Source organism: Takifugu rubripes, chromosome 12 (assembly GCF_901000725.2).
Source record: "Takifugu rubripes chromosome 12, fTakRub1.2, whole genome shotgun sequence".
In the NCBI taxonomy this organism is placed as follows: domain Eukaryota; kingdom Metazoa; phylum Chordata; class Actinopteri; order Tetraodontiformes; family Tetraodontidae; genus Takifugu; species Takifugu rubripes.
Window position 1 is genome coordinate 12,823,731 of NC_042296.1, and position 23,077 is coordinate 12,846,807.

General features: G+C 48.5%; 1 protein-coding gene across 1 annotated transcript in view; it reads right to left on the bottom strand.

Moving 5' to 3' along the window:
• The window catches only part of rbms3 (RNA binding motif, single stranded interacting protein), a 174,224-nt gene that overhangs the window by 75,110 nt on the left and 76,037 nt on the right, over nucleotides 1-23,077 (bottom strand). Inside the window, exons 5-6 of the mRNA XM_029844690.1 lie at nucleotides 14,084-14,241; nucleotides 9,325-9,404 (exon numbers count right to left, since the gene is read on the bottom strand). Coding sequence (XP_029700550.1) covers nucleotides 9,325-9,404; nucleotides 14,084-14,241 — 238 coding nt within the window. The remainder of the gene's footprint in view (nucleotides 1-9,324; nucleotides 9,405-14,083; nucleotides 14,242-23,077) is intronic.

Consider the following 23,077-nt stretch of genomic DNA (forward strand, 5'->3'; position numbering starts at 1 on the left):
CCTTGATCTCCAAGGCCATTTGCCTCCCAGTCTGAAACTGGATACACCCTAACGGCCTCCAATCCCCCCCCCCCGGGCCCTGCTGTGGCAGCCTCCCTCCTCAAACTAGACGTCCTGATACATTGATCTGGATGCATCAGCGGCACGATTACGTCTGGAGTCTGAGAGAGATACGAGCAGCTCAAGGTGGTTCAGAACTCGCCGTTTACATGTTGAAAGGGGCCTTGAGGTGGTATCGCCGTGACAACAGCGGTCATTAGGACCACAGCACACATGCTCGGGGCTGGAATTGCCCATAAAAACAATCCTAGTCACAGAACGTAGCGCAGGTATGATGAACAAGGACGTGAGAAGAACTCATCTGTGTGGATTTCCCCATGATTCCATTTCTGTGATGAACGACGTGTGAGGAAATAGAACGTGTGCATTTGAAAACAGCATTTTTCATCCTTTCGCATTTCCCTATGAATCCCAGGCACGCCTCTCCAGGCTGCTGTACGTTGCTCATTACACACTCCCATTATTTCCCATTGGAGTTAAAAATATTGGGTGTCTTGTAACTGCCTGCGAAGACGGTTGTATTATTTTCAAGCCTTCATTCGTTACCTGTAACTCCTGCAGGTAGCAGAACGTTGGGTGACAGCAGGAATTCTCCACAGAAATGTTGGGAAGGTCTTTGTTCAGCTGGGACTACGGACTCCCTGAGCATGAGAATTCATCCTTCCATTATTATTACATGACACTGAATCGTTGCTGTGTCCTAAAAGTCTGCATGACCTCTAAATATTGTTGTAGCTTGAGCGTCCTTCTGCCTGAAGCCCCAGGAAAAAACCAAAATAAAGCTCCTTGATTAAAGAGTTTGTGTTCCAGGAACTAAAGTGCACTTTAAAAAGAGAGAGGTCAGAGGTCACAGGATCTTTGGCTACCTCTCATGCACGTGTGGTGTGTTTTCATGTCTTTTTATTCCCATTGTGTTGGCGTGTGTGTTGTCAGAGTGGCAGTTGGACTCGCAGGCCTTAAGCGCTCTGTTTTCCCACTATTACTTGTGCCCAGTGGGGGGTAGCTGCAGCAAGATGTGGTGCCAAACACAGGGTGGTCCCCAGATGCCACACATTCATACTTCCCACCTGGCTCACAGAGCAGAGAGAAGAAAGGGATGGAAATTTCCTGAATTTTGACTCTTTCTCTGTATTTACACTGCGATCCCGACCAGCTCTGCATCATTATACTCAACTCCGACGGCTCGGCGCTGGGGGGTCAGGCAGGAGGTAATGAAAGCAACACCTTCCTAATGGCCTGTTGATGTGTGTGTGTGTGTGAGACAGACAGTTAGCATGTCTTTAAGGAGAAGGTTGCTAACATGAAATGGAACCATCCCATTGTTATTCCCTTCCTGTCATCACCCATGACTGTTGTTACAAATAAAAAACCTCCTACTCTGAAGAAGACTGCAGGCTTTTGCCGGTGGCACAGGCATGCATGGCTGCAAAATAACTAATTAGGTTAACTATAACCTAATTGTTCAGTTAGGCTAAATGCTAACAAAGCATTTCACCTCTGTGAGGTAGAACGAACCAGCTTTTCTAACAGTGTAATAAAACACTGTGCTATAGTGTTAGCATAGCGCAGCTCAACCTGATCCGGACCAGGTTAGTTACTTTAGATACTTATCATTGCTTTAGACAAATTGTCTATTGACTATAAAGGTCTATATTAGAAATGTCCTCTTATTCATGAACATGGAGAAAATGCCGTTACCTGGCAGACAGAAAGGTTTTTCTTTGTGGAAGAACCAACTGCGGTGCCAGTACCGGGCCAAATGTGGAGCTGTGTGCATTTGTCTCTCTGTGGGTCCCCTTCCCTGCTGACAGGCGGTTGGATGAATGAATGGGTGTCAACTCCTGGAGGTCCGGTAGCATTACAGGAATAACTCTGCTGACCACAGTGACCTCTGCCTGTTCCCACACAGCCTGCGTCCTGTTCTAATGGAGCCGCACACTCTATTCTGGGGGGCAGCTTCTAGATTTATCTCACTGCCCTCTGTGTCCTGGGACAGTCACACTGACGTAGCTGGGTGTAACTGATGCCCGTTAGTTCATCTCCTTATTTATTTTCCCTTGCTTCCCCGACACCAGCGCTAAGCTAGTCCCCAGGTCAGAGTCGGAGCAGGAACACGGCCCGGCTTCAACTCGCCGTATGTTAAAACATGCTAACGACAAGCTCCTGTGAGAGAGAAAAAAAGGATTGTGCTATTTATCAAACTCATGTGGAGAGACTCCAAAGCAATGAAAGGTGCCGGAGGAGGAAGGCGAGCGTGCTGCATTGCTTGCATACCACAGGGACCTCGGAGCGCGATTATCCTGCTCAGCAAACTTAATCTTCATTCTGAAGGACAGGCGCGCCGGCCGAAAGGCTGTGAGCTCGGTGACCTATTGTATCTGCTGAGAGCGGGGATATTATTCAAAAGAAGGCCGCCGCCTCGGGTCCCACATTAGATTATGTTGACCGATGGGTAAAACCTCCAAGCCTGGGATCAGAGGGGTAAATTGCACATCTCCGCTTTCATCTCACTTACATATAAACGAACTTAAGAACGACTTCATACAATTAACATGAACTGGGATTAAATACTGAAACCAAACGCTGTAAATAAGAGTTGAGAGTAAATAAAAACACAAACACAAGCGGGTTGAACGTGTGTTTAGGTGGAAACTTGTTCTACATCAATTATGGCATCGTCAGGCGCTCGTTAGCTGCGTGTGCTCAGCTCTATGAGTATTAGGGAAGGAACGCTGTGCGGGATAATGAACAGAAGGGAAGAGCCGCAGAGGAAAGGCAGATGAAAGAGGCAGGAAGATGAGAGGAGGTGGGACAGAGAGGGAGCACAACAGCAACGATGACAAACTGGGAGCTGGGCGATGGGGAGAACCACAGAAGGGGATCAACGCGGCGGACAGCTGCTCCGGGGTCACCCAGGGTCACGCTCAGGAAGCGCTGGCAAAGTCAAAGTCGTGCTTTCATCTGCAGATGCAGCAGCCTGAACATTAACCGACTCAAACATCACCTTCAGAAAACAGCCGTTTGATGCTGCTTCCACTCGTCTCCTCGTCTTCTCCCAACCAGCCGCCCGTCTTCACCTGCTGCACTTTGCCATCTGTTCTCTTTATCTCCCACTCTCCTTCCTGTCAAACCTTCTTAGCTCCTAATATATTATTTTCTATCATTCTCCCACTGCAGTCCTCCGGGCTTTGCTTCTCTCACCGCTCTCAGGTCGTGCTAGCGCCTCATCTGGAACAGTTCAGGGTTGGCGAAGCCACAGGAAGTCGTCCACACGTTTCAAAATGGCAGAAAACCCCCTCACAAATCTGATCTGGCTTTATCCAGATGTGAGCGCACACACACATTATTCATTATTCTGACGAGCTACGGCTGCTAAACAGTGGTGGACGTTGGTGTGGACCAGGTTCTTGTCTTATATATCAGCAGATCTCCTTGGAGCCTGCTCTCCTAGCTCTCCATCTGGGTGCTAACCGTGCGCGTCACCCTAACCGTGCGCTTCACCCGTGATTGAAACAGTTTGGCGGCAAAACAAACAAAGCGTGACAAATCCAGATTACTGTCTGTGGGAGAAATAAGGTTATAATGAGAAAGTGCATCAAGGGAAATTGATCCCTATTTCAGGAAGCAGTCTGATTTACTGGGGATGCCAATAATAACTTCCTGTGTCTCCTGCCCCTAATGGGGGGGGGGGGTCAGGGCTGTGGGGGTAGGACGGTTGATGCTGAGAGGACACATTATTCCAGCGCCGTATCCTAACCAGGTACATGTGAAAGGCAGCTCTGCGAGCTAATTATCATCTGCAGCGCCGCATATTGAGAAGCTGTCTGATTGTCATTGTGCGTCACAAACAGGCAGAAATTGGCTCGCGCACGCCGCGTGTCGGCGGCAGAAAATGAATTATCAATACCTAATAGATGCGACCTTTTCTTTCCGTCAAAACAGAAGAAAGAAAACATCAGACAGAAGCGGCTCGCAGCTCAGCAGCCGCACGCGACGGCGTGATGCATGAAAACGTGCGCTGGCGCCGGGAGAGGCGGCCATATCTGACAGCCGAGCCACCGGGCGACTTGGCTGCACATTAACGCCGCTCGGCGTGGGGAAGAGAAATGGGCCGGCTGACAGGCCACTTATTAGCCAGGGGAGTGTGGGAGGGATTGCAGAAATTAACATGGATTACTCAAGTATGACTGACACTTTCAGAAGAGCCTTTTTTAACGTACCAAGTGATTTGGGACTTGCCTTAATTCAACGAGGGACCTTTTAATACCGGGGGCTGTCTCCGCTATCTTGGCACCGTTGTCGTGGCGACGATGCCAACGGGGAGAGGAATGTTTCTCCAACGGCACCTTCTGAAAGATCCCTCCCACCCACCCGATAGCACGTGCACGTGCACGTGCACGCTGGTGGCAGGCGTTTGTGGATTCCTCGTCTCATGTTTTGAAGGGATGTATTTTAAAAATTCCGTAAATAGATTTCAAATCCTGCGCGAGCCTCTTGTCCGCGAGCCGAGGCTCGGCTCTCCGAAACTTCCGCTCGAATGTACACGTGGATTCGTTCTAAAACAATAACGGGGAAGCGCCAAAGCCTTGGCGAAACCGTGGCGTTTAAAGCTCCTCTCGCCAAGTCCCCGAGACCGAGACTAGAGACTTCGATGGAAAAATGTGGGTCTCATGGAGACAGGAAGAACAGGGAATGTTACTGGAGCTTGGTAAGATCCCATCCTCAACGGCGTTCGCCAATATGGCGTTCACAGCAGCCCATAATATGCTTTACGCATGTGAACACCCCAGCGAGCTGCTGCTAAGCTGGAAGACGGAGCGCTGTGGTTTCAGGAGGTCTCTGAAGACCAGATCAGGTTAAGAAAGGGGGAATCTTGTTCTTGATGATTTATCCAGAACCTGTTCTGACCCTGGAGCCACACGCTGGTCTGTTTGGACCAACACAGGAGAACATGCAGACGCTGCCGCGCCGGGTGTGTCTGCACGCCGTGACACTCGTGGCGAGGCGGCGTCGGCGTCCACTCCCGCCATTTGGCAACACTCGACGCTATCGGTGCGGAGCCTTATGGAAAACAGCTGCCTGTTTATTTAGCTGCTGTTTGATTGTTGACAGTGGAAATAGGAGCGACCATGCAAAGAGCTGCAGTTTGTCTGAGCAGCTCAGCACGTGCACAGGATCAAATGTCATCCATTTCCTTTCTGGCGAGGCGGACACACAGAAGAGCGCGTGCATGAGATTACTCACCTGTCAAAACCAAACAATAGCTAATGTATCTCCGGTTCAAATTACATTTACCATAGGGTGTCATCTCTAAGCTGTTTAATGCATTGTGGGACGGAGGGCTTTACTCAGCAGGGCTCAGTGGAGCCGGCGGATTAAATCACTTTTTATCTCTGCTTCCTTTGACTTTCCCAGAGCTCAGTGTTGCAATGTAATAACGCATCCCTGTTGGGCTCCAGCATGCTTTATTGACGTTGTAAGATTTCATAAATTCCATTTCTTTTCTGCGCGGAGCAAATCCACAGCCCAGACTTCACTCACAGCTACAGAGTCCACGTTTTCCGAGGCTTCGACGTGTGGTGCGTGTCCTTCTCCGCAGCCGGAAACACGAAAATGCCCACGCCACCCGCACGTGTGGGGCACGAGAATGACTCTGTATCCATGTGGGGACACATGCGCGCTCACGGCCCACGACAGTGACACGGAGAGCGGCTGCCGCATTGCACAGAATAGCTAAACAGCTGTAGCGCTCCATCAGGGCTATCGATCATGTCCCGCTCTCGGAATCCCAATCAGACGTGGGCAGAGCGCAGCGGCTCGCTGACGAGCTTGTTGGGCCAAAACGACGTGGCGCTCATATCAACCAGACTTCGCCAAATAAACCTGACTTGGATAGCTGATTAAATTTGTGCTGCTATTTACTTCTGCTTCCCTCCGTAAACGAAGCGTTTGGCATAGTTTTCCTGGTGTTCCGGGAGTCAGAATTCCTGAACTCTCTTTGTTTATGAGTCTTGAGTTTCAGCAGGAACCACTTCGAGCCATCATAAGGACAAATTTAAGTTTGATCCCAGTAGAAGTTCAATCGTAATAACAGGGAAGTTGGAGGATCATTTCCTGCCATCTGCTATCACCTCACCACACTCTAAATCAATTTAGTGTCTTGTCTATTCACAAGGAAGTTAAATGTTATTACATTAAAATTTAAAAAAGGAACTGAAGTGAAGGTCTCTATGGCACCATTAACTGCCACCTGTTATCGTCTCTCTAATCTTTCCTCCTCTTCCCGGTGTCGCGGCTTTATCTGCAGGCTGGTGCTCACTTCCTGTCTCTGCCGACTTCCTTTCCTCCCAAACTCAGCTGAATTTATCAAATGACCTGCGTCTGGATCTGGTGGAGCAAAGGTACGACTCCATACATGTGTGAGTGTGTGTTTGTGTGTGTGTGTGTGTGAGTGAGGGGATTTTTATACCCTAAATGGTTGGTTAAAAAGATTTCCATTGCCCTGATATGGATGTGCGGTTTCCAGGTCAAACTCAGCGGTGTGTGACCGTATTTGTGCTCTGTGCTCGTGTGCTTGTGTGAGGTTATGTGTCAGGGCTCACAAAGTGTAACCGTCACTGCTGTCACACACGCATAACCACGTATGTGTGGCGCACACACACACACACACACGCACGCACGCACACACACACTTGTGTGGCAAAGGCCCCCCAGGGGTGTCGCTGAACTGTCAAAGCAGGATGGATGGAGAAGCTGCCCTGCATAGCAAACGGCTCGAGGGAAACATCGTGCACGTGCGCGCTCTCCCTCTGACACACAAATGCACGCACACACACGTGAAGTATACGGGTAGTTTTGATGAATGAAAAATCATCACAGCAGCTTATGAGAACACGAAGCCAAATCCGAACGCGCTCCCACATCCCACCCGTTTGAGGAACAAAAACATCCTTTGAGGCTCCGAGGAGCAGAGGAACATCTGCCTTGGATTTCTAAAGAATGTCCAGACTACAGCAGATAGCTGCCAACGTGGAGAAGGGCCCCTACGGGCCGGAAAGAGAGGCAGAAACGCACCAAATATTGGTGAGTCTTCATCCATCCTCAAAAGAATGTCAGACAAAAAACACTAAATCAAGATTTTATGATTTCAGACCGTAAAAGACATCAGAGAAAATCAGATACAAAGTTTTCCCATAAAAATATTTAACTTTTTCAAGCTATTCTTTGGGCTTTAAACGGACATCAAGCTTTGTGCAACCTGCTTGATGATTTCAGACGCTTCGATTCTCAGATATTTATAATGTGAATCATTTAAACTTGAGTCCTGAACAGCATGAAAGGGTCTCATAAAGTTGGAATAAATCTACACAATTAGCAGATCTCAGCTCACTTTTGGCTGGAAAAGACAACAATGGGGAAACATCTGCATCCCCTACGTTGGTGACGTCTGTGAAAAGGTGGTGAACACGGAGCCAAACGCTCTGGTCTTCTGGACACCACTCAGACCTTCAGCTGCACCTCAACAACAAAGGTCAGATGATTTGGGAGAGGGGCAAAAGAAGCTATCTTGGCCGGGCGATAGCAACCACCCTGAAATTGGGTGGGGGGGGGGATCATTTTGTGGCGAGGCCTCTCCCCAGCCACACCTGGGGGTGGACACTCCGCTGGGTCATGTGACCCTCACGCCCCCAGGAGCAGCCGCTCTGCCGTCCCTCCAGCAGGAGCATGGATAGACTCCACCAGACCTCGAAGAGCAACTCTGGCCTGATCGACCAGAAGCTTCATGGACAACAGAGGGACAATAACAGAATGCTTGGTCGTCCCACTTTAGTGGGAAGCAGAGTAGAACCAGACTGGAGAGGACGTAAACATGAGCAGCCAGAATTACAGGCTGATTTGTAATTAAATAAGAATGAAAGGATTTCCTTGATCGAGGTAATAAATCTCCACGATTGGCTCAGAACTGAAAAATGCATTAGCAACAATAAAGAGTGACAGAAGGTCGACTGAAAGGCGAAGGTCAGTCTCATCTTACAGCCTTAGAGGGATCGCCTTTAATGGAACCCTGCACCTGCCTGTAACGGCCACCGGCTACAGCAAGTATGAGGATTCCAGGATTCTAATTCTGGACTGGTGGGGGCCACTTTATGGGTTACCTGCTGCTGTTGAAGAGCATTTTAATTAAACTAGCATGGATGCAAAGGAGATCTCTGTCTCGCTCAATCTGGTCATCATATTCTGTGGAGATGCACAGGAGGCTTCCAGCTCTGCAGCACCTGCCCTAAAAGTGCCTGCAAAGCGCCCCCCCCCCCCCCAACTTGGCTCGCTAAGTCATCTCACTGAGCCGTGGCTCTGCTCTCCTTTGCCTGGAGCTCCTCTTTAAGCCGCAGTCCTCTGAGATACTCCAGTTCCAGTGATTTGCCTACCTCCCTTGTGTTCTACCTGCCTTTTTAAGCTACAAACATGAATCCAAACATGAATTTCTGTGCCAGAAATTGAGATCCGCGTTAGCATCATCCAGAAACGACGCCGTTAGCTATGACCCAACGATAGCTTTCGGCCACGATCCCCATTTGGATCAATCTGCGTCTCATTTAAGACCCTGATATTTCACAGCATTGTCTGGTCTGTTTCTAGGTCAATTTGAGATGCAAGTCTAAACAGGAATGACCAGATCTGAAATTCAGGCTGCGTAGATATGAATTTCAGATGGTTTGGGGAGGTCCGCTCCTTTGTTTTACACTCTGGGGACCCAGAATAAAAGGCTGCGTTGGCTTTACATCTGCCTCTGCTTTGTGTCATTCTGTCAACCTTTTTCCAACAGTCTGGTTTCTCCTTGAGCAGCTTGTTCCGCTGTCTGGAGTGTCTGTGGAGAGGAGCGACAGGAAGGAGAAAGGACACAGCAACAGGGAGCAGAAGCAAAGGAGGAAAAGGGGAGAGTGCGAGCTCTTAAGTAGATTGCAAAGAAAAGCGGGGAGGCATGAGGCTGAATATTAAGAAGGTTCTCTCCTGCCCCAGAAGTTCCAGGCTCGCCAGGATCGGCAGGATGCGGCAGGGATGGGGAGCAGACGGAGGGAAGGGACCCGTAAATGTATCAGCCTGTGATAGCGAGCTTCAGATGTCAAAAACAACAGCGTGCACAATCTATCAACCTGCCCAGCAGAGGAGGGAGGTGGACGTAACATAACTGCATTAGAAGAGAGGGTTCTCATGTCCAAAGCTGGGATTTTTCCCACACACTTCATAAAGACGGGGAACACTCACCTGGAATGCCTGGAGGGGTTTTCAGGTATTTTCCATTGAAATGCTGAATCACAACTTCACATTTCTCCGTAGACTCCATCCTGAAACAGGAAACAGAGCGGAATTAATCAGAACTGCTCCCTTTACACTCCCCGCCCGGGGTCAGGTTGAATAAAAGTTATTCCCCTCTGACGACAAACGTAATAAATGGTTTTTCTAATTGGAATAAGCAAACTTTGGGTTTTATTCCTCTTTACTTTTATCTGAGCGTTTGTGTGCTGGACCTCAACCACACCAGGGCTGCAGGCTCATGTTCTCTGTTGCACTACAGCCGAATATCACCTGCTGCATGAGTCTGAGGCGCACAATTAGATTGAGCAACTGTAGGAGAACGCTTTGTTATGCACCTCTGTCTGCAGTAGGACCAGCCCCGAAGAGCAGAGAGATGGAGGAGTGGGAGAGAAAGGAAGCAGGTCTGAAGAAGCAAAGCAGATGTTGGAACAAAATAAAACCGGCGGGCTTATGGAGAGAAACGACTCAATTTCCTGTGTGTGTGTGGCACGTGTGTGTGTGTGTGTGGCGCGCGCGCGTGCGTGTGTGTGTGAGAGAGAGAGGCTAGGTTATAAATCTACGAGCTAAACATGTGATCAGCATGAGGGCTCAGACCATCAACGCTCACACTCACACACGGACAGATGAAACCCAGTTGAGCTCTCAGACACACAACAATCTCTTATTTTAGCTAAATCCAAGATAATTGATCCCATTTGTGAGGATGCAACATGTGAGTTATTGGGTTTTAGAAGCTGGCTGCTTCATTTTAACGCACGTTTCCGTCACTGACTGTGCTGATGTGCGTCGAAGCTTCTCAGATTCTTGTTTTCAGCGTGTTCATTATTCACAAAGGCTCACGAACGTGGATGCATCTATTTCTGGGGTCACGTCCTTTTATTCTCAGACGCTTCCTCATAAACAAACAACATCAACCTATAGGGGACACTTTAGTACTACTTCCCTGGGTGAAGATGCTAACCCTAGTGAACTCACAGTCAGGAAATATTACTGCAGAATCAGACTTTGATTCATCTTCATCAAGAGCCTGAACCTCTTCTGAGAGTCAGGAATCATCTCCTGAGCCAATAAGATTCATCCTGGGAGGATCCCAGTAACCTGTGGGAACATTCCAGCGCTCACGAATGTTGGTTCTGGAGCGCCGGCTCGTCTCCGGGGACGACGACACCGAGCACGATATGATTTGTTTTATACCAACATGCATCTGTAGGTGACGCCGTGATGGAAAGAACCTGACGTGAGTTTCGGCGGTTAATGTTGAGAGCGTTTAAAGGCAGGCCTGAGGGATCGTCTCTGCTAACACCCCTGGGACGTGCTCAGGCCATCGCTCCTCAGGTGCTCCCGCTTTATTCACCTCCACCAATACTCATATCATCCTGTCAGCCTCTCACGTCTCTGTACCCTCTTGCTCATCTTTAGCCTCTCTTCCTTTATCGTTCCTTTTAAAAAACCAGGGCTTCTTTATCGCTGGCGCCGTCCCATCCATCTTACTCCAGGCCCTCCCGTCTCTCCCTCTTCTTTCTGACGTCTCTCTCATTCTTCCACATCTTTCAACCGTGGTTATTTCCTCCATCTTTACTCCCCCCGACACCGTCCTGCTCATTTTCCATGCGCTCCTTTCCTTTCCAGTCTGTCCATCCTTTTGTCTCGGCGGTACGGCCTCGCCACGCCTGAACCCACCTCCCTTTTCCTCTTCCTACTTCTCTTTTTAGAGTTGTAATCTTTCACACTTCCTGACACCAGCCATTGCACGTTGACCCTGTATCCAGCCTGACGCCACAGACGCCCCAAGTGAGCAGATTCCTGCAGTTATTCAGCAAGTAAACAAGATCCCAGTTGATCTATCAGATGCACAAAATGAAGCTGTAGCGTTTCAAGCTGCGCTTTAATCCAGTCGCCGTAGTTCCACAGCTGCATTCATTGATCTCATATATTTGCAAGTTACAAAGGCAGATTTTTGGTGATGATGTAATCAAGTTGTGAAGCCTGCTATTAATGGAATGTAGCAACATTTGTACGTTTCAAAATGCAACGAAAGGACTGTAAAACTGTAATTCATTCGCGGGTGGTAGCGAAGATGTGCAGGACTTTTAGCGAGGCTGTTATCGGCGATTTGAATGTTTCAGCTTCACAGCAAATATCTCACTAATTAAAATGAAGTAACGGAGAGCTAACGAGAACAAGCTCTTCTGCAAACTGTGTCACTGAATAAAGTGTGATGGACTCTTGCATCTGCTGACGGGCTCTGTAGAGGTTGGGCTCCAGTACTTCCTGGCACACTCATTCGTGAGATCTGCGTTTATGTTTCACTGTTCATGATGACGGTTGAGATGAGCTTCAGACTGGAGGTGTGGGGGTATTTGCTGTTTACCTCCGCCAGGATGCCATCTCTGAAGACTGGCCAACAGGTATGGACAGAAAACAGGAGGGTCGAAGAGGAATAAACAAGCCAAACAAGCCGTTTGTGGGGAAGCAGACGGTCGGCCATTGTTTGGGGGCAGCCAATCACTCGGAGAGCCGTGAGGTGGGCATGGTGAGGCGGGCTGCCGCTCCTCCGTGTGCTGCTGCTGCTTAATGGCATCAGGTGCTGCTGTCTGCAATGATTAGTGCTGAGGCTGGAGTAATGGGCTCTGATAACAGTAATGGATCGGCCCACAAACACTTAGCTCAGTTTACTCTCTCTAATGCCCCTCATGGCCCAACCAGCAGCAGCTGCTTGTCTGTCTGCATGGTGGCCAAACCAAAGCCACGTCAAAAAATACGCACCTTTCCCGAGTGAGTTTCTTTATTTCAACACCAACGCTTCAAACTGATCCGTGTTTCCTTCTACGCACCTTGTTTGGGTTTGTAATCCTCAATGTCTCCTTCCCATCACCTTCTCGTTCCCTTTATAATAACCTCTCTCTTTCTCTCACACTCTCTCCCACCGTCTCATCCTCCCTTTCATCAAGTCTCTTCCTCCACCCACTGAGGGCTGCTGGAGCAGGTGGCTCGTGGCAGGTTGCTGCCGTGCTCTGCTTGTCGGCCTGCAGGAGGCTGCCTACCTGTGTGTGTTCGAATCTGTGCGAGTGTGAATGCACGTGCGCAGGCCGCTCTTTGCATATGTTCAGTTTTGTGCCAGTTTGTGTGTGTGCTCCTGCGCCTGTCTGTCCTGCTCTAATAGAGCAGGGAACAGCAGAGGAATCGAGCCAGAGCAGGTGATTAAGAAAAACCCCAGCAAGATGGCGCTTCTGCGGCTGGCACCGACTTCCTGGGAGTAAACAAGGAGGCAACGTGAAGGGAGGAATGTCAGCCTGCTGGCCACTGCTGACGACAAGGACAGAGAGGTTTATGACTTTGGGGGGATTAACAAGCTAAAGTGGGAACTTTCATAAGCAGAAAAAGAAATAAACTGTTCAGTGTGGAGCTCAGAAGTGGCTGCAGATTTGCTGGAAGGACAAGTGGGTAATTGCTGGTATCCATGAATAACACACCATGACACACAGCCCAGCACATCCTCACAACGTTCCCAACCACCAGTTCATCGTCCGGCACCAGGCTGGAAAACCCAGTTAAAACCAGTTTAGCTCCCGCTGCATCATGTGGACCTCTCACATGATTTAGTGCAAATGCCAAACTCCATCAAGCAAGAATTTACAGGAAGGAGCAGAAGCCCAAAATAACACACTGTGATTACAGAGTAACTCCTGTATTCTGCATCAATGAGCAGAAGAGCTGAAGCAAAGCTGAAGATTTGATCTCGTATGCTTTGTAAGTATGTTTTATAGGTCTAAAAACCATTCCAGCTTTATTGGCAGGACCGTATAGGAGCTACTCCAAACCATGAAGACTGAACATTATTCTCTGTTCTGGGAAAAGTCAAAGTCTCTTCCTGAGTTAAAACACAAAGAAACCTCAACACAGCCTCGTCTAAACTTGTCAAAACATTACCCTCAAATGTCAGTGTTTCCATGGCGACGGGCGTCCCATGGAGCCTGATTAAATATAAATGGATGGGTGGATGGATGGATGATGGATGATGGATGGGTGGATGGATGGATGGATGATGGGTGGATGGATGGATGATGGATGGATGATGGATGGATGGATGGATGATGGATGGGTGGATGGGTGGAGGGATGGATGATGGGTGGATGGATGGATGGATGGATGGATGATGGATGGGTGGATGGGTGGAGGGATGGATGATGGGTGGATGGATGGATGGATGGATGGATGGATGGATGATGGATGGGTGGATGGGTGGAGAGATGGATGATGGGTGGATGGATGGATGATGGGTGGAGGGATGGATGATGGATGGATGGATGATGGATGATGGATGGGTGGATGGGTGGAGGGATGGATGATGGGTGGATGGATGGATGGATGGATGATGGGTGGAGGGATGGATGGATGGATGGATGATGGATGGATGATGGATGGATGGATGGATGATTTGTTCCTGTGGTTTACTGACTGTTACCTGGTTTATTGAAGCCAAATATAAATCATAAATATAAATCAGACCAACATTACAAGTGATTAAACTTACCCCCCCCCAACTTTTAATTTATATTGTAAATACGTTTTTGACTGTGAGGTTGCACATCGTTTTGGGAGCTGACGGATTTTCCGAACAGGCAGTGACACAAGTTGGAATCAGAGAAAAACTCCACTCTGGGAGCAGAAGCGTGTGGAGATGAAGGATGAAAGGCTCCTCCTGTACCTGGCAAAGCCGACTCCTCTGCTGACCCCGTTGGCATCTCTCAGTATCCTCGTGGAGATGACGTGCCCCAGGGGCTTCAGCATGTTCTCCAGCTCCTGCTCATCCATAGACACTGGCAGGTTGGAGATGTACAGGTTGGTGGGATCCTGCTCCTGTTGCTGTGGGCAGAAAGAGGAGAGAGAAGGACGATAATGGTGAACAGGAGGCTGCAGAGGCTCGGACGCTTGTCATGAAAGCTAACGTAGCGTGTTGCCCTAAACTCATATGATGTCTGACTTTACACGCACAAGCGCTCACATACAGAACAGATAAGACAAGTCTACTGAGCCTGGAGCTCTATGTGTGTGTGTGTGTGTGTGTGTGTGTGTGTGTGTGTGTTTGCGCCACGTGGGCGGATGGAAAGGTTAACGAGGGCCCAGTGTGTGCGTGTACGTATGCCAGGCATTAGCTTGTTTAGAACCACCCGAAAGATGGTTTCAAGTGATCATTTCAAAGAAAAGAAGGGAGGGAAAGAGAGAATCAGAAGCTATTGTTGTACCAACGCTGGTTCCTCCGTCAGTGCCCACAGGCTGCTGCTGACTAGGTGGAGATGCACAGCTGGTGTGGGTCGGCCTGAGGAAGCAGAGGCCCCGCGAGCTCCAAAACAGTGGAAACAGCAACCCCACCAGTCAATCAGCCAGTGATCCAAGAAGCCACCACATAAATCATCCAGCTATTCACCCATTTATGCTTCAGGTGAACCACCGTTTAGCTAACTGTGACACCAGTATCTTTAATTCTGTATCTTCTATCCATCCACCCACACCCACATGAGGGGTGCGGATCTGTGAGCAGCTCTCGGTCGCCATGGCTGCTCCTTATCTTAGCATGAACAGGTTAGTGGCCAGGTTAGTGGCCAGGTTAGTGCTCAGGTTAGTGGCCAGGTTAGTGCCCAGGTTAGTGCCCAGGTTAGTGCTCAGGTTAGTGGCCAGGTTAGTGCCCAGGTTAGTGCTCAGGTTAGTGCCCAGGTTAGTGCCCAGGTTAGTGCTCAGGTTAGTGCCCAGGTTAGTGCTCAGGTTAGTGCTCAGGTTAGTGCCCAGGTTAGTGCCCAGGTTAGTACCCAGGTTAGTGCTCAGGTTAGTGCTCAGGTTAGTGCCCAGGTTAGTGGCCAGGTTAGTGCTCAATGATGCATTGTTGCACAATGATGGAGGTTCTCTAAGCTAAGTTAGCAATAGTGCTAACTACGCCACCATGCCCTCCACGGATAATGGCTAAACCAGTGTGGGAGATGTAAATGCACTTAAAACAAATTGTAAAATGTAAACATTGCCAGGAATGTAAAGGAATTCTTCATAGGAAAGAATTCCTTCCAATTCCAGCCGAGCATTGTTATGGCTACATCTGCGCTACACACGTGTTGCTCAGGCTAATAACAATGAACATGTCCTGGAGGATAATGCAGTTTACCGAGACGAACGTCTCCATAACATTTTTATAGAGTGACATAAACGCTACGGTTAATCTTTAGGAGAAGTTGGCCCAGACTAGAAACATCAATGTTAAATCTTGGCAACAAGACAAGAGAAACAAGGACACGTAGGGCGACTAAATGGCTCCTGTCCAACGCTAATTTCCTTCCATAATCTAAAAAGAGGCACTTTGAACTTGGTGGCATGGTTGGTGATGGATGACTTCGCATGCATCTATGCAAAACTTTAAAGAGAAATGTCAGCACAGAAGTGTGTGGTGTCCTCAGCGGGGGGGCTGCTGAGACACTTCCCTCGCAGGCTGCATGTAAACACCCTCAGCGGAGACCTTTAGAGACTCTCTGGGCCTCGGAACACCGTCCAAGCCCGTCTTGTTTTGTTTTCTGTTGATGGCAGAGGAAAAGGTTAAGGAGGTGGGGAGGAAGTGTCCTGCCTCCGTCTCCATCTGTCATCATCGAGCGGACGACTGGCCCCTCCCCTGATTAATTAGCCGTCTTATCTGACAGGACCTGTTTGATCTGATTAAAGCCTCTGGGAGAAATCTGGTGCCTGACATGAGAATAATAATAAAGATTTTCTTCTCTAAATAATCAGGTGCAGTTGTGTTTGCAGGGCTCAGAGACGTACGAGGCGCTCTACGTTTGTGAGACGGGATCCAACGCAGAACGCAGCTTAATTAAATCCGCCCATCAAACACACACACATCACTCTGCAGTCCAGCTGCGCCTTCCTTTCACCCCCCCCCCCCCCCCCCCCCGGAAGTGTAACCGTTTACGTCAACTAGGACAGCAGGTTCAAAGCGTTGACTTATTAACTGGCTTCATGAACCCAAACCTCCGTGTGATGCTGAGTGAGCCTGACCGGACGTGAAGCACTCATTTCTGCGTGTGGGCTCATAGTCGGATTATCACCGGAAGACCTCGGCTGAGCGCCACCGCCTCACTAACTTCCCTCTTTGATGCTGTTCCGCACCACGAAGCCCTAAATACCCCGGCGAGGTGGCGGGACCCGTTGAAACGGGAGCGTCTCATTCCGCTCACATCGGATGGTTTCATCAGTAATTTACGCTGGGATGTCGCTGCTCTCGTTCCTGTTTCTTCTGGACGTGATGCCCCCCCCCCCCACACACACACACACACACCACTGACTGGTGTAGAGGGCTAATGGAAGTGCTGCAGGCTGCAATGGACCTTTGACGAACATAATTCCTTCACCTTGCCACAAGGAGGACAGGAGGATTCCAACTGTGTCCGCGCAGGAAGTGGAGGCAGCTGACGTGTCATTTCCTGCTGACGGATGGCCCCCTCGCTAAAGCTGACAGCCCCATGGCTGTTGTTTAATTTCAAGCCACTTTCCTGTTTCCATCATTGTAATTTCTGAGAAGCTTTCTGCACATGAGGGTGTGTGTGTGTGTGTGTGTGTGTGTGTGTGTTCAAAAAAGAGGACAAAAGCGTGTCGAGCTATAAATAAAGAGAAAGCAGGAGCTGTGATGTTGATCACAGTGCAAAGGTTGAGACGTGAATTTCTGGAGCTGAGACAGCTACATGACTGGCAGACGGGGCATTAAAGGAAGCCCCCGCTGCCTATTGACAGCACTCAAGGTAAAAGAAAAGTCAGCTGTTAGAAGTCTCAGATTCTGCCTGTGGGGGCCTCGGTGCTGCATCTATTTAGCTGATAAAAGTTAAGTCAGATAGATGTGTGTGTCTTTTCTGGGGGGCTGGATCAGAAGCCGTGTTGTGGCTCCTTTTCCGCCCGTGGTACCTTCCAGACTACTTTACCCCGTGCTTTAGTTTCCTTTCCATTCCCCCTCAGACCAATGAATTTTTTATAGCCTCCGTGCACATGACAGAGGTGTTGGTTCCAATAAGTATGAAAAAGCCTAAAACAAAACTTGGACGGACTTGACAACCTTCACCTCCCCACACCACCGAAGATCCTTCAGCCTGCTCCGGAGATTAGAGCCGTGTGTGTTATTGGCTCTGCAGGGCCGATAACACACACGGCTGCAACAAAATGAGGGGGAGCATGCAGGTGTGGGCTCAAGCTTCCTCAGGTAGACCACTGCTATACAGGGTGGCTACTCAGAAGGCTAAAGGGGCACAATCATAGCAAAAGACAATGCGTTAGCATTAGCTGGTTGTAGCAAGCTGTGAGAAAACAGGAGGCTTGCTGCTGATGGGAGGATGTTGTTGCTAACAGGTCTGTAGATTCCAGTCGGGTTGTTCTGTATTCGTGGATATAAGCTGAGGCTCTGCTCTCAGATGCTGCTCTGGGAGTTGGCAGAATTCATTCAAAACACAGACGAGCCAATCGAGTGAAGGCAGGCAGGTTGGTGGAGTCGGAGAGGCATGCGAGCGCACCAGCTCACTTCAAAAGCCCCAGCGTTATTCGCAAGGAGCCGGAGAATTCGGAGACAAAAAGGTTGCACTACAAAGGAGCCATCATCCTGTCAGCCGGCAGGTCAGCTGGTCAGGCAGCAGCAGGCAGAGTCGGGGGGTCAGCTTTGATGAGCGCTTCCCAACATCTTCTGCTTCCAGCCATTCGTTGATGGCAGCTTCCCTCTACTTTTCCCTTTGTAGCAGCAATTGTTGAGAGTTTCCTCACTGCTGTGCCTTCTGTTAGCGTACCCCTCCTGTGACCCTCCATTTTCACTACAGTCAACACTCTTCTGGGTCCTCCTGGGCATCGCTGTCAACGTGGGAAGCAGCAGGCTGCAGGAGGCGTTGGTGCTGAACGCGATCGTGGAAACTGCTGAATTTGTCCAGAGAAAAGAAGGCGTCAAGCCTCCCCACCTCCTCACACATACCCTGAAGTTAAACACCCAGATTAGTGTCATTTATGAAAAAATAAAAAAGGAGCGAGGGAGCGGCGTTGTCCTGCACCAGGGTCTTCCCGCTGCCCAGCAGGGGGGCAACAAAGTCCACGTTCCCCACTCAAGACTGTGTGCAGCCATTTTCTATTCAATTTGCAGATTATGTCTGAGCAAACAGCCTAAAACACCTGTCAATGAAAGCCGGCGTCCATAGTGCGGCCATGACGGGGCGTTGCTCCGCCTTTAAGATAACGTATGCTAACACTTATGGACGCCAGCGCCCGCGGATGAGAAAGGAAGGAGCTTTAATTCCGTAAGGGTAAAAACTTTTACATTTCGAATGATGCTTTTAAAGCCTTTTGTGGATTCCACTGTTGGAATCATTATGGCCGTCCAAACCTTCTGCATGATTAAAAAGGAATTTCAATTATTTTGACATCTATCTATTTATTTTGACATAATCTAATGAAGGCCTGAAAGTGGGAGGTCCTATAGAATTCATTCCTTCTCTATACTGAAATAAGCAGCACACATAAATAATTAAGTCTTTTCTTTTTTCTGCTTGTGCATAAAGTGTTCCTAATATCAGGTGCACTCCCACAGGAAAAGTATTGTCTGTCAATTGAATATTATTCCAAGTTATTCCCATAGCAAGCTACTACACTGACTTGTCATTTCACAAAAGACGCTCTTTTCTTTTTTTATACTAACGATTTCCTCGCTGGTGATTGTGTGACGCTCATTTCTAAATCTTTGGGAAACACTGCTCACCTTCCTCATGCCATGTTTCATTTGGCTGGAATACAACATTACCTGATTGAATGAATAACATTTTCAGCAATTACCATGCGTTGCTGCGTTGCTGCGTTGCCTAATAAACGACATCGTTCAGCTGCACAATTCTTCCCATGAGTGCAATCCAAGTCACTGACAACCGAGTGTGTCCTGGTGGCCCAGAGGCACCGAGGTGTTTAGTTTGGCTTTAAGAGCCCCATCACACTCACACACACACACACACACACACACACACACACACACACACACACACACACACACACACACACACATGTTCTGTCAATCTTTGTCATATTACTATAGAAACTTCTAATGACATTATAGATGCTGTGTAAAGAACCAAAGCTGGTGATAGATGACAGAGGTGCACCACAGCAGTGGGGGTGGGGGCTTTGTTTCCCTCTCTAGGGCAGCCCCGGTGCTCCTGCATGGCCCCTCCTGTGGCTTGTGCTGGGTCTATGTACCATTTATGTGTAGTTAAGGAATCAGGCATAATACAGAGATCAGAGAGGCTAAAACGCTGAGAATTTTAATTAGGTGTGACATTTAAAATACTTTTTCTCCTCATTAGTGATACAGAGAAGGGTTCCACTTATCTATTTCTAGATAAATATTTAAAAAAAATACAAAACCAATGTTTATCATAAAATATGACTCTAATTAATTCAAGCACTTTAGCAGCGTATGACCATAATTAGTGTTTGGCTAAATGTGAGCATGTTAAGTGTTTTCTGATCTGCAGCTAACTGGAGCTGAAGGGGCGACACCAGCTCCGGATTCCAGCTCAACTCGAGGCTATTATCTTTTAATGTGCAGGAACAATCACATCCCATAACAGGTATTATTTTCCTGATTCACAGATGAGTGTTAGAGGGATCCCACTTTTGCAAAACAGACATAACACCACTAAATTATGTCTGCCATCAATGTCATGGCTCATACATTTTGATGCCGGGTTAATGTGAATTTAAATGGGTTGATATGCGCTTCGCCCGCTTAATCACGACCCCCTGATTTGATTTTGTATCTCCCCTCGGTGAGCTAATATTCCAGAGATTAAAATTTCATGTGGAGCTTCTATCAAAAATTCATTATTAACATGGGAGACGGGCACGCCCGCGTTACCCCTGTGGTCCTGGAAAAGGAGACAGAACTCATGCATGCATGGTATTAAGTGGGCAGGCGCACGTGCACACCATGACAGTCTTTGCCACATTCCCTGAGGACTTAAAGACAAATTCATTGCACATTATATAGAAATATTGGGGAATCTGTGCCAAAGCTGGGGTTCTGGCACCAGCTCGTCCCCTTTGCTCTGTATTAGACAACGTTCAGAGATGTTTTCCTGGTTTCATGACGCACTTTTGTTGCTGTAACCTTCATATTTTTCCATTACGGTGTTTGCAACAACAGCTCTTTGTGTTGATGCCAGAGTAAATGCATTTTTCCATCTTATGCATCATTCATGATATCATTTCTGAGATTGAATTCCTCCGGGCTGACATCATGTGGTGAAGGATGCTGGTGATGGTTTTAGACAGAAGATGAGTCCTAAAAGGAAACATTGTTTGATTTCTGCTATTGACAAACACATGCGTCTCTGTGAAGGCAAAACCAGGAAAAAAGAAGAAAATTGCACAATTTTCCACTTTGCGATAATGTCTACAGAGTTGAGAACCTGAGACTGAGCTGTTCCCACATAAAGATGGTTAAACACATTATTCCACGGTGGCCACAGCTGAACGGCACCAACAACAACGTGCTGCGTTTCTCTTATTGTGCGCAGGATTGGTCTTGTTCACGCGTGCCTCAGCAACTTGATTCCCATCAACATCGATGGAAGATTGGTCACGTGACCTTCAGGAATAATGCTTGTGTAATAAATACACTCACCAATAATCTCACCACCGCCACTGTCATTACCCGGCAATAAAAAAGTCAAATGCAATTCCTCCGCGCCATTCCGTCTATTCCAAGTGCACGACGTGGGAGCAATCGAACACTGCGGTTAAAACAGCGGGAGGATAAAAACTCGGGGAGCTGCTGTTCACAGACGGGCCGCCGTCGGTGACCCGTGCTCTGGAACCCCCCCGTCTCCACACACCCACCTCTGAGCTGAGCGACCTGCTGCTCGCAGGGGTTTTGTCTCCTGTCCTTCCCGTAACCACCGTCACCGTCTTGTAAAGTGACCTGAGGTGGCGTTATCGTCTCTGGGAATGGGTCAAACGAGCTGAGCGGCGTTGGAAACGCCCCTCCGCCTCCTGCCCAGCACATGCTCGCCGGACCAAGAAGCGGAGTTTCGTTTACAAATTGATGGCGTGCAAGACTCCCGACCCTCCCCTGCAAGAGCAGCGCCTCCATCTTTGAGAAGCAGGCCTGCTCCATGCTGGAGAAGCAGCCTGCAGACGGCAGGGCGGCTGCGTGAGCCTGGGAGCAGCCTGGCGGAGCAGCCTGGCGGAGCGCCGTCACAGCCCGCCAAGGCAACAACTCTTTTGTTTCCTTCCACACTCCATCACCCACTCTGCAAATGGAGGCACAATGCAATTTTCACTTATGAATCTACTGCAAAGCAAATAGCATCCGCTGTTGTGCTGCTCCACAAACACAGCGTGAATAACTACCGTGGGTCATGGACTCATTTGTTATTCCTTAATGTGCAACTACTCACCAGGGAACACTGAGGCTGGCACATGAAACGGCGCTGCGGCGTGAGCGTCATATGTCTAACCGCGGCGGAAATACCTCGCCTTAGCTCCGTCACATCTGCGCCGAGAAATGACAACACTGTGGAGGCGAGCGCGGCGGAAATATTGAAATATATATTAAAGTATTATTTCTCAATGGAAAACAGCGACAACAAAAGTAATAAAAAAGCAATAATGGAAGTGTTGCGCGGAGAAAGCCGCTCGGAACAAATCAACATTTCTGTGACATCAGTCAGGTTCAGTGGTGGAACTGATGCAATGATTTTCAATTAGAAAACGCCGATCTGCAGTATTAGTTTCCTTTGCCTTACAAAACATTTATTTTTCAGGGCTGCAACACATGCAAATGTAAACGTGCAGCCTTCATAAAATCTCCAGGCTCATTAAGGCTTCTTAACTGAACAAAAGTCTACAAATCCGTCAAATCCCACTATCCAACCTACAGATATACATCCCGTGTGTGTGTGTGTGCGTGTGTGTGTGTGTGTGTGTGTGTGTGTGTGTGTGTGTTGACCACTGATGACTCATCGTGCACTGTAACAGGTACTGTGAGACGGCCTCGATAGAGTGGACGGATGCTTGTTACAGTCTAATTCTCAGCCAAAACGCTCAGAACAAGGATGATATCACGTGTTTGTGATGGACACTAATGACACTGTGGAAGCAAAGGAACGGCCCACCCCAGGTCTCCCCACTCTATTGAGCCCCATTCTCCGGGAACTTGGGTCCGTTTGGGATACAATGGAACAAGCAACAGGGCCATAAAACCCCAGAAACCCTAAAGAACTAGAAGCATTTGCATTGAGCAGGTGTAGAAGCTAAAGATGTACATGATGTATCCATGTAAGGGTGATGCTCATCTGGAAGCTCTTATCTAGATGTTTGCAGGCCGTTCTAAATGAGCGGTATGGAAGACTTCTTTAAAACACTATATAATCTTCAAATGTGTAGAATCAGTCAGGAACACAAATGCTTGATGTGTGTCACTGTGGAAACCAAGAAGCTGAAGAGGAACCAGGCTTCACACTTTGAAACGAGAATTGAAAACCTTCCACTGAGAGCTGAGAACCTAAATGATTGGACTATTTTGTTTTAGAACGGTGACAAATGATCCAAACGTTCAGCCCACCCATTTTGAGCAATATGCCAAATCGACACCACACACGCTGTGCAATGATTTTCAACGATCAGCATCTGACCAATCAGCAGTCAGAGG